The sequence below is a fragment of the Aptenodytes forsteri genome, unplaced genomic scaffold, assembly GCF_000699145.1.
Source record: "Aptenodytes forsteri isolate BGI_AS27 unplaced genomic scaffold, ASM69914v1 Scaffold120, whole genome shotgun sequence".
NCBI classification, from domain to species: domain Eukaryota; kingdom Metazoa; phylum Chordata; class Aves; order Sphenisciformes; family Spheniscidae; genus Aptenodytes; species Aptenodytes forsteri.
Genome location: NW_008795938.1, coordinates 2950009 through 2964076, shown reverse-complemented (window position 1 = coordinate 2964076; position 14068 = coordinate 2950009). Strand labels below are relative to the sequence as shown.

The following is a 14068-nucleotide window of genomic DNA, read 5'->3' as shown; positions in this document are numbered from 1 at the left end:
GTTGATTGTGGTGAGAGACTGGGACAAGTTGGTGGAAACTGAAGCCTGATGGGAGTCACCGTCCAATACTTGTTCCTACCTCTGGTTTCTGATGGCATTTACAACTACAGCAACTGAGTGGTTCTTAAATATTAATGAATCACCTGGTCCCTGCAAAGTGACAAGACTGTCTTATCTCCACAGGCAGGCATGGCATGGAAAGACTGTGGTAACAAACAAACAAGCAAAATGTATGATTTGGGTAATTAATTTGTGTGAGCACTAATTTTCCTAAGGCTGTCAAAATAGAGAGCAGTCTGTATGGGGAAAGCACAACCTCAGTTAGTTCTCAGCTGCAGCTGTGAGTGCTCAGCTTTTCTGCAATCCAGCCTGGGACAGAGGCGGGGAGAAAATCTGGTTGTCTCAGGTGGCATTCAGCTGCCTTAAATAAGACCTATCACTTTTCCTCCCACACTGAGTTTCCAAGGTCTATAACAATTAAGGTGGGGCCCAACAGCCTTGTCCATTATACAATCCTCATCTATACCTAGATGATGTGTGCTGAATGAGGTGTGGATCCTGCTGAAAAAGTAGTAGCACGGGATTTTAGAACCAATGTTTGCTATATTCATGCCTATAGGACTGAATGTTCCCTCCCACCATATTGTGTCACACCTAAAGAAAGACTGTCTTCTTTCACGATGTATTTGTATAGCATCAGGCACAGCAGATACCAACAGGGCACTGATTTTCACTCTGTGTATTATAATAGAAACAAGATTTCCTATTCTTATTATGCTGTTGGAGTCTACAAAGCAGTCTGGAAGCAGGACAATACAGTAACAGCAGATAAAAAGCAGAAGATCCCAAGTACTTGTAAAATAATCTATTTATGGTTATTCTTTTCAAGTGGGTAGTCAGGTTAAAAAGGCTCCAGGCAATTTTCTTTACAGGGGAGAGCAAAACTTTTATTCACAACACTATAAGTAGTTAAAATCTCACTCTTTTTCTTCAAGTAGTATCTATTGATTTTTATCATTAACACCTGTGGAGCTAAATACCTGCCTACCAAAGAAACATATAACTGGAAACCATATTCCATAGCATAATGTGGAAAAAAGCATGCATTTATGCTACAGTCTCATTGCACTCCTGCTAAGCAAGATCACTCAAGTTTTACATGAGCAGTTGTATGACGTTTTAACTCTCAGCTGTTCAGCCATCTTTATTTTGTTCTGAGTCAACATGCGGCATACATGTATTGCAACTTTTTAAGTATTTTATTTGTTTTGCTCTGGATTCTTTTAGTAGAAAGTGTGGGAAAAACAAATGTAGACCAAATCAGCTAACAAACAAGAATGTTAAGACTTGGACTTCTCAGAAGCCTGTCATTGAAATGGTTTATAATTAACTTCCTGAAATGGATTAATGAGATAAGATCTGGTTTGTGAGAGTCACAAACATTGTAGTAATGTTACTCTTTGACTGTAGCTACTGCTTGATATATTATCTAATTCTGATTTAGTGATCTAGTAGCTAGTTTCATGGTAGCATGTTTTCCATCAGTGGGATTTAGCAGATCATAGGAGGGAGGGCTATGCAAGAGAACATCCTTCTTGTTTTAGATAGGATGTCTCGATAAAGAAACTGTTTCACTGTTGGGAAGCGCGAGATCATCTAACAGTTTCAGTCCTGTGGCTGCAGCACTAACCAAAGGTCCCCTGCAGTGTTGTGTTTAACAGCACTGTCCTCAAATCTAGCGCAGAATTTAGCCATCTCTCTACAGAAGACTTGGTCTTCGGCAGCTTCACATGAACTCTCAGTTATCCTGTATCATGCCATATGGGACAGTCACTCCTTCCTACAAATTCAGATTTTCTTTAGAACCAACAAACCACCAAACTGCACTAAGTGGTGTCTTGCATTTCAGATGAAGATGTGTAACCATCTGTCTGGATTAGAGGCCATCTAATATATGCCATGGAAAGTAAATACCAACTAAATGCCATGCTGGGACTACAGCCTGGAACAGAGACCAGATCTACAAAATGAAGGGCTTGGGAAGGGTGGATAAGAATTCATTCTTTACTGCCATCTTTTCCAACAGAACAACTCAGGACCACCAACAGAAACTAGTGAGAGCCAGGTTCAGAATAATTAAAATGAAGTGATGCTTCACACAGTAGGCATAAAAGCTGTGGAACTTCTTGCAGAGGAAGTTGTATATGATAGAAGTTTTACAAGGTTGCAGAGGGAGGCTGGACAAGTACTCGGGTCCATTGGAGGTTACTGATGAAGCCATAAAAACCTCTGGAAATGCCTTGAAATAAAACTAGTTGGAAGCTGGAGATACAATTTATGCTTGTCTTGTCTTTACTCTTCCTTAGGCATGTAGACTCTGCTGGGAGTCAGAACAGGGACTTAGATAGACCTTTGGTCAAACTACTACAGTCACTCTTCTGTTATTAAGAGAAAAATAAATACACAACATGACTCTAGAACTAAATACGTATGGGTTTCCTGCACTGCATTTTGTCAGTATTTTGCTGTCCTCAGAAGGATAACTAGTGCTTTCCTCTGCAGTGCAGAACGAGCTTGAGAAGCATCACTCTGGCTGGCAGCATATGAGAGCTTTCCTGCCTAGCCTGCAGAAGAGCTCGGTTCACATGTCATATAATTCTACAATCTGCCCAACAAGGGACATATTCTGCTCCTCACTTTCAAGAGCAGGTCTGAATAATGCAGTCACTTAGAACAAATGGGATAAATTGAGCTCGTTTGGAACTTTGGAATAAATAGCACAGTTTATACCACGTATATGGGTAGCCTCAGCTCTTAACTAGTCAGCTAATTAATAAGTTTGATCTACTGTCAATTGATTTCCTAGCAATCTACAAAGAATTATGAAACGCTGGTAGTTTATACTTTTAACAGTCATTTACAGAGGCTGTAAGCACAAAGATGTAATTCCCAGAGGAGGCATCATATACTGTTGTGAAGATACTTGGAAACAACTAATAAAACCAACAGCCATGGAGAATCTTTTACATTAAAGCTTCACGAAATTCACTGCTGGCAAATGTAACGCGATACGCTTTAAGGGAATCATTGTAATGACTTTGATTTGATTCTGATTTAACTAGAATTACTAGGGAAAGACTGGTATACCATTGTGAACAGCATGATAAACAATTTCCGAAGACAATGAAAGACAAAAGCAAAATGTTCCAGTACCTAAAGCATGAAACTAAAACCAATATTGATCCCTTCCAGCAAACCTGTTTGTATTTTACAAGCCCACAGTTCTGCTGTCACTTGGAATGTTTGCTGTGGTTAGTCTTCCTTACCCTACTCTCTAACATGGTAGAACAGAAACAACAGAGATGGAGAAGAATTAAAATGATGTTATGGGAATGGAAAAAATTATTCACATATGATCACAGAATGAAGAATGCTGCACTGCGCTGAAAGGAAAAAATAAGAAGAGACATGATAAAAGGATGCCAAATAATAAGTGTTATGAAGAAGGTATAATAATTATAGAAGTGGGCATTTCCACTCATCCTCCCTCACAAAAAGGACAAAGGAATATCAAAAAATAATGAAAAACAGCATCAGAAGGCTTAAAAAAACTTCTCTGCAAGTTAGTTTTCAGAACACACAGTAATACATTATCACTTGAGCTAAGACAGGAATAGGATTTTTAAAACACATAAGAATGTATATGGTTTTCAGGCACACCTGCGTCTCAACTGAACAAAAAGAGTATCTATACAGATGAGAGAGCAATCTCTACCATTCCCAGCACAGACCGCTCAGAAACTTGCATTAGAAACTTCTTAGGGCAGCTCACTCCTAATCCATTACCAGGTTTCTGCCACCTTGCTCCGAAATGCTTTGGAGCTCTCACCGTGGCAGGCCGTAGATGCCATGCTAATCTGGTATTAGAAACAACATTTTCCTTTGAATAAGGCTGCTATTTAGCATTACCAGAGCCCTCCCAGTATCTGTTACCTGGGTGGACAGTCCTTTTCATAACATTTCTTTTGTCGCCCGTTTGGCTGCGTTGCTGGGTCACAGAAGGAGTTTTTGATCGCTCCGCTTCCCTTCCGCATGCAGTGGGCAATCTGGCGCTGCACCCCTGCGAGACAAAGACACAAAAAAAGTTAACAGTAATCCATTTAGGCTGGGGATGAGCTGTAGAAATCCTCTAGCATGGGGAGTACACACTGGTCATACTCCACATCCCAGAATACAGTAACAGCTATGAAAGTCAGTTCTGCTGAACGTCTGGGCTAAGTCAGGTATGAGCATCCTTTAATCAAGCTGAAAAGGTATTAAGCAGAGCTCTTTTGGATCAGATAGCTCAAGGAACACATTAGAAAGCACTTTCCTTAATCTCAATTTAGTTGTCAGCCTCAGGAAGGGCTCCTGCAGGCCCTGAAGCAGGTTTAAAGGGCTATGAATGGTTCTTGGATTACTCACAGATAAGAGGCAACTCAGCAGCATCAGGCTATTCACAGCAAGGGTGTTTTTGCTGACCTTTTCTTTGTACTTCTGAGAAGGCTGTTTAAGCAGAATACAAACTGGAGTATATCAGCAAAACTATAACCCTGTGACTCTTAATGCTGAATTTAACTTTTGAGAAGTTTTAATACAAATCTTGACCAAAAATGATGATGCCATAATACGAGGGAGAAAATCTTATGTTTTCTAAATAACTAGTACACAGCACTCATCACAAGAGGCAAAGCACAGTAATGACAAGACACACAGACATCCCATACATACAATTTGGGTTATTTCCTAACAGTTCCACTTACAAAAACTGCCATGCATTTAACAGAAAGAAACATGAACCAAAACACTGCATTACCCTAGTGCAAATCTAAACAAAGCCAGTTTCCAGGGGCCTGCCTTCCACACAGTTTTGCAATAATTTGAGGTAGGTCCTGTGCTGCAAACCCAGTGTAAAAAAAGGTATTGCAATATTACAGTTTGAAAGGTTGTAGCTAGACTGGTATAGAGGCATTAAAATAGTGGCATTAGGCCCAAACAAATCCCAAGGACTGAGACGACTGAAGAAACTTGTTTATTAACTCTCGTTAAATTAACTGTGCTATTAATTCACAGCAATTAATATGCAGACAGTAGGTCACTGTATCTCTGTGACTTTTATCCTTCTCCTGGAAAGCAAAGGGCCTAACAGCACTGTTACTATGGTGTCAGGGATAAGTGTTAGGCTATTTTGCAGACTGTTTAGGAATCAAGCTTTTCCTTGCCTCACACTTCCTAATAACTAGTGTGGGAAAATATCTGGAAGATAAGAACAGTAATCCATAGATAATAATACTTGGGAAATACAAAGATATTACTCTATACAACATGTACTTATGTTCCTCTATACAGCAATGTCCCCATATACAGCAATTAAGACATATTTCCAAAAATTTCATGCTAACCTTATGGTTATCTTGCTTTAAGTAATTTCACAGCATTCAAATTTTTTTTCCTCTCCAAAATTTAACAGTCTGCTTATAAAAATAAATACAGAAAAGACAGAATACCAACTCTGATACTAGGAAATCCAAAGCTAGCAACAGAGGTAACTTTTGGTGGGAAAACTGGGCATGGACCACATGTGTGAAGGGGAGGTTGTGGTCAGATATTACTGAAAAAGGCCTCCACAACACAAGGAAATTAAAAAGTTTCTATGCATATTTGGGTCATTCCATAGAAGCAGATGGAAACCTGTATTTTATTTTTATAGCACCTTAAGACATCAGGTCTGTGACACTGTGAGGAAATGCTATAGCTTTTAGAGTACTTTCAGACTTGCGACTGAGACATGTAAGACAATTACTGGCAACAGCACAGGATTTGATGACTGAGTCTTCTCCAGTCGTACATGAAGGTTGATTTGCTAGAATCAGCTAGGATTAGTTTCACCTAGACGGGAGGATTAAGGGACTGCAGCCCTGTGCTCCCAATAATGCTCTTCACTGAGGCATTCAAGCTCCAGGGTACCTGGTGTGGAGAGCTGCATGACTGCAGCGTGGCTGGATGTGGCTCTCTCCTGTCCCTAGGGGACTTCAAGCAGCAGAAAGCTTTTTGGTTCAGTGCAGGACTCCCAGTGAGCAGTCCTTTGTTTTATGCTATGAAAAATGTAACTGGAATAGTTAGCAACCTTCCTGCTAGTTGTAAACAAAGCAGTTAACAGAAATATGTTTCTGTCCCTTTTAAAATCATGGTATGTTGCCATTACAAATGCAAGTGAGAGAAGAACTCTTTTGCTTTGATAAATTTTTAGTGTCATTTCAGCTGCTGTAATTCACTTTAAAAGCACTATAAACCTTTGCAAAAGTTTTGTTTCGAGGCTGTACATTCTCATAAAACATTTGCTGATCACTGGCATCAATAAACTAATTTATTCACACAAACCATTTTTATCATGGAAGTTATCTGAACTCTCACTGTAGTTTCAAAATCTGGAAAGTTCTGGGATGCAGGTATAGATTTAAAGAAGCCATAAATGCACAGTTTTTTATCATGACTGTGTATAGTTCAGTTCCAAAGTTGGAAGGAATCCTATATGCATATATTGACATACATATATATGTGTAGGTATAGATATAATGACATAATGAAACAGTTGTTTTTTTCAGCTTGAGCAAGTCGAACTAGAAAACATTGCAAAAGTAGAAAACTAGTCACCTGACGGTGACCCTGCCGTACCAAACATTTACACAGTTACATAACTTAAATGTGTAATATCCTATTTAAGTCACAGATTAAAAATTCTAAATATACTTAAAAACTCAGTAAAATTGGAAACCTAAACGCTATTTCTATAAGGCTCTGAGAGGGTAGCTGTTTTCCTTCCTTCACCTCTTTTACTTCTCTCTGACCTCAGTGCTAACTAGTCCATGCTGACAAATGTTTTGCATGCACAAAGGTGCTGGCTGTATTCATCAGGACATTGTCTCTGTGTTCGTAGTCCCACTGCAAAGATCTTGCTTTTTCTGCTGGAGTGGGAATATCCCATTCCTTTCTGCTCGCCTCAGCACTCATTGCACCGTAGCCCTTCCCACACCCATGTTTCTTTACACAGAAGTGTACCATCTCAACTCTGTGAAAAAAACCCTACAAATATTTCTGGAAAAAAACCAGAGAAACCAAGAATGACAACAGTCAGATCAAACAATGGTCTTGATTTCACTAAATCTGCTCTGAGATTGCTTCTACCTCTCTGTGCCACTTCATCCCTAATGCAGGACTTTTTAGATGGGAGGTTGACACACTCAGCTCCTGATTTCTCGCTTAGTTTGCAAAAAAAGGTGCCCCTTTAAAGTCATTTAGTTGTGGAACATTTTTGAAACAGAGATTAGAAATCTGTTGGCTGCATAGCCCTTAGTTTGGGCAAAATTAAGGCTGAGAACAACAGAAATGAAGGAACCAGAAGCAAACATACAAAATGGGTATGCAAAAGAGCATATTTGATTGTAAAACTAATTTGAACATGTAATTGTCACAGCTGTGCATCAAATCAGATACTCTGCAAGGAGTTCACTTTGGTATTTGAATGAACAAACTATATTCAGTGCATGCACAAGTTATGTACACAATACAAGAGCCAACCTTTACATTCTCGGTGTTATAAAACTTAGACCCATAATAGCGAAAGAAAATACAGTGACTTTTGCTTTCTAAAATCAATGCTACAAGTTTAGTACTACTTTTCAGTTGAGGAACACCTGGAGGTAATTTTGCAAAGTAGCCCTCATAACAGTTGTGAAGAATTTAGAGGGTACATAACAATTAACCCCCAAATGAATCTTACAGTTAAGTCCTTTTGCAAAGCTTTGAGAATTTGCCAATTACTGATGTTATCTATGGAGAAGCAAATTGTTGAGGTTGCCTAATATTCTCCTTTAGTTGCAGCTGCGCTGCGCTTTGCTTCTTGAACATTCAATGCCACTCAAAGCTAGTTCTAAGAAACATGATTATTAAAGCCTTTAGACAAGGATGAAGGATTTATACTTGTAATTTCTAATTGACCATTATTTAAAGAAAGAATAATGGGTAGTAATCTTCCTATAAAAAAGCTTAAGGGCTTTACATGTTGTCTTGACAGCAGGCTCTGGAGGGACAGGCCCTTGGCCAGAGGCTGTAGCATTCTGCAGGACACTGTCCGGTGTGCACACGCTGACTGCAAAGCAATTCCTTTCTGCATAAAGCAAATGGCAGGCAGAGAGGCAAACTGCCCTGCAGTGAGGACAGAGCAAGGCTTATCATTTTTACTATAAATTATCCCCTTCAGCATTTGTTTGCCATGAAATAGATTGCAATGTAATTACTGAACTATTTTCTACATTGCAAATGGGTATCAGGTATTGCAATGTGTTCTCCTTTTCCCTGCATGCAGTATTAGGTGTGTTTGCTACAGAAAACATTGATTTTTCAGACAATACTTTTTCCCTGTTAAATGGTGTTATTGTAGACTGGCCAGACCCACTCTTTGAGACTACAAAAGGCAGGGGCACATGAAGGAAATGAAGGAAAACATGAGCACATTTGTGTCTTCTCTTTCTCAGTTGCAATGGAGTTGGGGAAGGATATGGGTCAGGGCATGGCATGGTGCTACCTTGAGGCCAAGACTCTTTTGGAAAATATCTTTAGGGAGCTGCCCTGGTTTAATTCTGAGAAGCGACAGCTTCACTGTCAAAGACATTATTCATCATTGGGACTTTTTGCAGGTACATTTCCCTTGGATAAGGAACCGTATCATAGGGCTAAACCTGTATTTTTTCTCTTAGGACAGATAAGGCTTTCCTGCATCAGCCCATTCCCATGCCTGTAGCCCTATTTATCACTCCCTAACTCAGCTTCACTCTCTTGGCTCTAGAAAGTATTTGTTTGCATTGTCCTGATTTCAGTGGCTACAAAAGGCCAAAGTGCCCTTGGATTTACTGCTACTGTATTGACCAGTTGTGATGAGAGGCCTTATGCCAAATCTTTAGGCAGGTCCAGGTTTGCCAAGAGAACAAAATTCTAGGTAAGGATAAATTTCTCCTACTGGCTGTAGCTATCAAAGTTAGTTCAATAGTTCACTTTTCTTGGCCCTTCCTTTTATCCTGAAAAACTATTGGTTTATTATTTACCAAATGATAACTGCAAAATTCCTTGAAGGTTATTTTATTACTACCTTTAGTCTAAACGAATGCAACTTTTCTTATCTCCTTGACCCCCACTGTAGGCTTGTCTTCCGTAATACTTGTCACGCAGCACACCGATAGCAGAAGATGATCTTGCCTACTTCATCTTTATCTTACAAACCCTTCAAAACTCTTCAAATGCCTGACATTTGGCACAACAGGTCTGTTACTGCCAATGGCAATAAATTCTGAATCTAAACAGAGTGTATGTTCAGATAAAATCAATCTCATCATTCAAAGCCTGAAGGAAGTTCTGTGGAAGTCAGAGAAGGATGTTGCTTAATCCAGCAACATTGGGAACATTCAGTTCTGCCTTTGTTCTGCCTCCTGGTCCTGAACTGAACTCGGGGGCATCAAACCACAATAATGCGTAACCGTGTGAGACTTTCTGGTTCTAGGTCAACAATCACTACCATGCCCATATTCCCTGCTAAATGTAGCAAGACTTTAGAGTTTCCAAATTTCCATAATGATGGAGAGCTAACATTTTCCAAATACACCTTCCCTGCTGCTACGCCTTTTTTTTTATGCAGCAAAGCTCCAGGTATTTTTGCTGATGTGGTTGTGCTCCGATCACCCAGGCATAAACCTGCTATATTACTGCACCAGTGTGGTGCTTAGGAGGGCCAGCTAGCTCAGATTCAGTGCCGAGCTAATATGACAACAGCACAGCTGGTCCACATTCAGACAGCGCAGAGCACAACCAGATAAAGCATAGGGTACCTGCAGAAAACTGCAGACAGACTGTAATATCAGAGCTCCCCTGGTTCAAGTGATGCATTGAAGCTCTGTGCCAGGCTTTCCCTTTTTTCTCGGCAGGGAGTAAGCGACAATACCCTTACTGCGTCATATATTACCAGATTACATCCTCCTTTAGACCTGTTCAGTTACTTTTATAAATGTATGCATTTATATAAATGTATGTACGAGGAAAGAGAGCCAAGAGTCTATTTATGTCTTTTCTCCTGTCCATGAAGGAATGCAGAGAACTGGGAAGGTTTCTGTGCCCTTTTTGAACTGTAATGCACCTCTTGGTTCCCCTGCAAACTCGTGTCAATAAGTCCACAATCTTGCCTGAAACGTATCATTTCCACCTATGTAAAGAAAAAGCCAATGAGCTCAAGAAATATTTATTAAGAGCCCAAAGACAGTAAACAGGGGAAGCCACCTATTAAATAAAACCTGAAAAAAACCCTATATCCTGCAGTCCTCTATTTAAGTAATCCATGTGGCAGGTAGAAGTCAAAGCCAAGTCACACAGTTCTTTAGCCAGGAACAAAACAACATAATAAACAGTCTAATAACACTTCCCCCCCCCTCTTTTTGTTATCATGCCAATTGTTACGTTAAACACTATTCACAACTAGGTATCAGAACTAAAACATACAGCATGCAATTAAGGAAAACAATTGTTTTGGGTACCTATTTTGAGAAAATGGGGTTTTTTTGGTTTTTTTTCTGCTAACCAGAAAGCACATGCTGTTTTGTGCCGACTCATCTCAACCCCCCCCCAAAAAAACAAACCACACAAATTTTTGCACAAACTAACATATATGGATGTATAAACATCTGTATAATAAGTCCATTATATATATAAAAATATATTTTATAATTTAGGAATGTTATTGGGATGGGGTGATTTACACTATTCTTCTAAAATTCTTCTTTTAATCTTCTAAAATTAAGGCCATACAATGTCCTTTGTTCAAACCACTGAAAATGTATTGTTTTAGTGTCTTCCCTGACAGGAAAGATTAAAAAATTGTTACTCCTGTAATCGTCACTGCTTCTGGACTCCCAACTGGATTTGTTACAACATTTGTTTATCTTTTTCTTTCCTTCTGGAAAGTAGTTAAAGAAACAATAAATATCAAAAACACTGACAATACCCTAGCATTAGAAAGATAAAAGGCTTATTTCATGTTGTTTGTCCAGTGACTGTAACATTGATCTGCTGTTCTGTACAGTTTTCACACAGACGGTCAAAGAACAAGGTTCCCATCCTATCTCCAGGACTCTTCTTCTGTCCAGTGAAACTCAGGCACTAATTCAGACAGAAGGCTGCAATCTCTTCCTCCCCAGGTGCAGACTTCCTTTCACACACAACATTTTTCTCATCTATGAGAAAGAAAGTAGGCTCTAACGGAGCCTACTACGAGTTAAAAATTATTCCCGCAAAGGATGGATAAAAACCTTTACTTTCGTAAAGAAACCTTCAGTCTTTTTATCATTATCATTGGTTTATTGCAAGCATTATCTTCATCTCATCGATCTGTTAACTACCTTAAAGAGTTTTCCTGCTAGCGTTTTCTGTGTGTTACCAAAGGCAAACTTTTAGACCTGTTGTTAGATCCTACTTCATGGTGTCATTCTGCTTGTCTGGTTTAATATGCTGCACAGAACTACAATACAACTGCAGCTGTTCCCAAGCCATTGTACTGAGAGTGGCAAAGACATGTAAGTTCTCAAGACTGATTTAAATAAAGTAATTATTGAGAAATGCACAAAAAGCATTGTTGTTTATCAAGGCAGGACAGAAATTAAGAATATTTTTTGTAGTTAACATAACTACAAACTACAATAACTGGAAAGACTCAGTAGGGAAACAAGAGTAGGTCATAAGTTAGTATTGCTGGGAAGTAGGGTTATTGTGAACAATATTGACAGCAAATTATGAGAAAAAGGAAACTGTAGTTTTTCATTTTGGTTCACAGAGGTTAAGAATTTTAGGGCAGGTGTTATAGAAACCTATTTGCCTTAAATGATTTAATAACATTTTATTTTAAAGCCAAAATACATTATTGTAACCATGGGATCTGACTTCCCACCAAACGCAGATTAAAGAACCTTACCTCTTTGAGGACACTGTCTGGATAACTTAAGGTAAAGATGAGATTTGCCAGTAATGAAGACAAAGAGTAATAGAAAAAGGAAGTGAGGAATTACCTCTTCCACAGGTAACACTGCAGGCTGTCCAGTCTCCATACTGCCAAAAATACTCTGGCTCTCCAATCTCATTCTCATTACTTTCTTCTTTACGTACAGTATATTCATACTTGATTCCAGGGTTAGTTTCTTGAAAAAGTAGCTGGAAAAATAGTGTGTTTAATTTAATTACTTATGATTTTAATCATCTACTGTCCCAAAGCTTTCAAAAGAAAAGAGAAGAATCAGCAAGGTTTAAAGCAGCCCATTTTGGAGCCTACTATGAGTTCAGAAAAGCAGACTGGCAAAACTTCCATTTGTGCACCGACAGTGGCATACGTGTATCTAAGACACAGTTGTTTGCCATGCACTTTTGCAAGCACAGGTGGGAGTAAATGGGTCAGCATAATTGGTATCCTATTAACTGTAAGAAAAGACAATGCAAAGTCCATCCAAGACACTGCCAAATGTGTTGCTGATTAAGAGCTATTGCCTATCACCATTATAAATTATAATTTCCCTACCTTTCTGAAAAAGCTGTTACAAAACAACCAATAGGTCAGAAAATTACAGGCTTTATTCAGACACTGCTTTAATATTATTTTTCAGTGTTTCTGGATTAAGAAGGAAAATTCCAATTGAGAAGAGCCACTCAAGAAATTTACTGTTTGGCTGATGAGAGGGAGGAAAGGAAAACATCATCAAGGGATAAAAGACTTCAGCAATGAACTTCTACTCTTCCTCCTAACTGTTTCCTTCACCTTGTTACTGACAGTGAAGACTGAGTACCCGTTAGATGTGCCTTCTCACCAGACATTCAAAGTGTGAAAGTGGCTCCCATCAAACCCCTAATTACTTGTTTTAATTGCATGGTGGATACACAGGCAAACAAGCCAGAAAGACACATTCAGAGAACACGGGGCAATTTAAAACTATTTTTACAGAATTAACAGAAGCTGTTCACATTTAAGTTAGAATCTATAAAGCAACATAAAAGAAAGAAAAAGGATCAACCTCAGTGGATGCTAAATGGATCCATTTCGCTTACCATAAGCTATTAATCCACCTATCTAATGCTGTATTTTCTTGCTCAGTGTAAGCTGTCACTGCTGTCAGCCTTCCCTAGCTCTCACTGTTCACAGCCTAACATCAGTTCCCTTTTTGTGATGTTTTAGTTGTTGCTAGGTAATGCTTACACTAGCCAAGGACTTTTTAGTTTTCCATGCTCTACTGACTGAGAAGGCTGGAGGTGCACAAGAAGCTGGGAGGGGGCAGAGCCAGGACAGCTGACCCAAACTGGCCAAAGGGACATTCCATACCATGTGACGTCATGCTCAGTATATAAACTGGGGAAAGATGGGGGGGGCCGCTGCTCGGGGACTGGCTGGGCATCGGTCGGCGGGTGGTGAGCAATTGCACTGTGCATCACTTGCTTTGTGTATTATCATCATTATTACATTATTATTATTATTTTATTTCAATTATTAAGCTGTTTTTATCTCAACCCACGAGTTTTTCTCACCTGTGCCCTTCAATTCTCACAGCCCCAGCACATTCTGCTGCCATCCAAACCCAGCAGGTTCTGCTAGTGACCTCCTATTTACCTGAATCCATATTGACTCATTGGTGGGTCCTGGAGCAGTCAGATTTTCTAGATCCCCTGTTCTGTCATACTGAAATACCGTGCCTGCCACTTTGTATTCACCATTCCACTGGATGATAAAGCCTCCATTCAGGTAATATTTTTCTGGGTCTTTGCTTCGCACAGCAAGGAAATTTCCTGCTTCTGCAACTTCCATGACTTTGATTCCCCTCGCACCTTTCGGAATTAGCCCAATATCAACGTATCCTAAGAGACAAGAAAGGTTCATGGAGGTGAACAACATAGAATCATAGAATCATAGAGGTTGGAAAAGACCTCCAAGATCATCGAGTCCAACCGTCAACCC

General features: G+C 39.4%; 1 protein-coding gene across 1 annotated transcript in view; it reads right to left on the bottom strand.

Annotated features, from left to right (window-relative positions):
• Nucleotides 1-14068, bottom strand: part of ADAMTS12 (ADAM metallopeptidase with thrombospondin type 1 motif 12) — a 176879-nt gene that overhangs the window by 26481 nt on the left and 136330 nt on the right. The window contains 3 exon segments of the mRNA XM_019473630.1: nucleotides 3994-4120; nucleotides 12141-12282; nucleotides 13724-13968. Of these exon segments, the coding sequence (XP_019329175.1) occupies nucleotides 3994-4120; nucleotides 12141-12282; nucleotides 13724-13968 (514 nt within the window).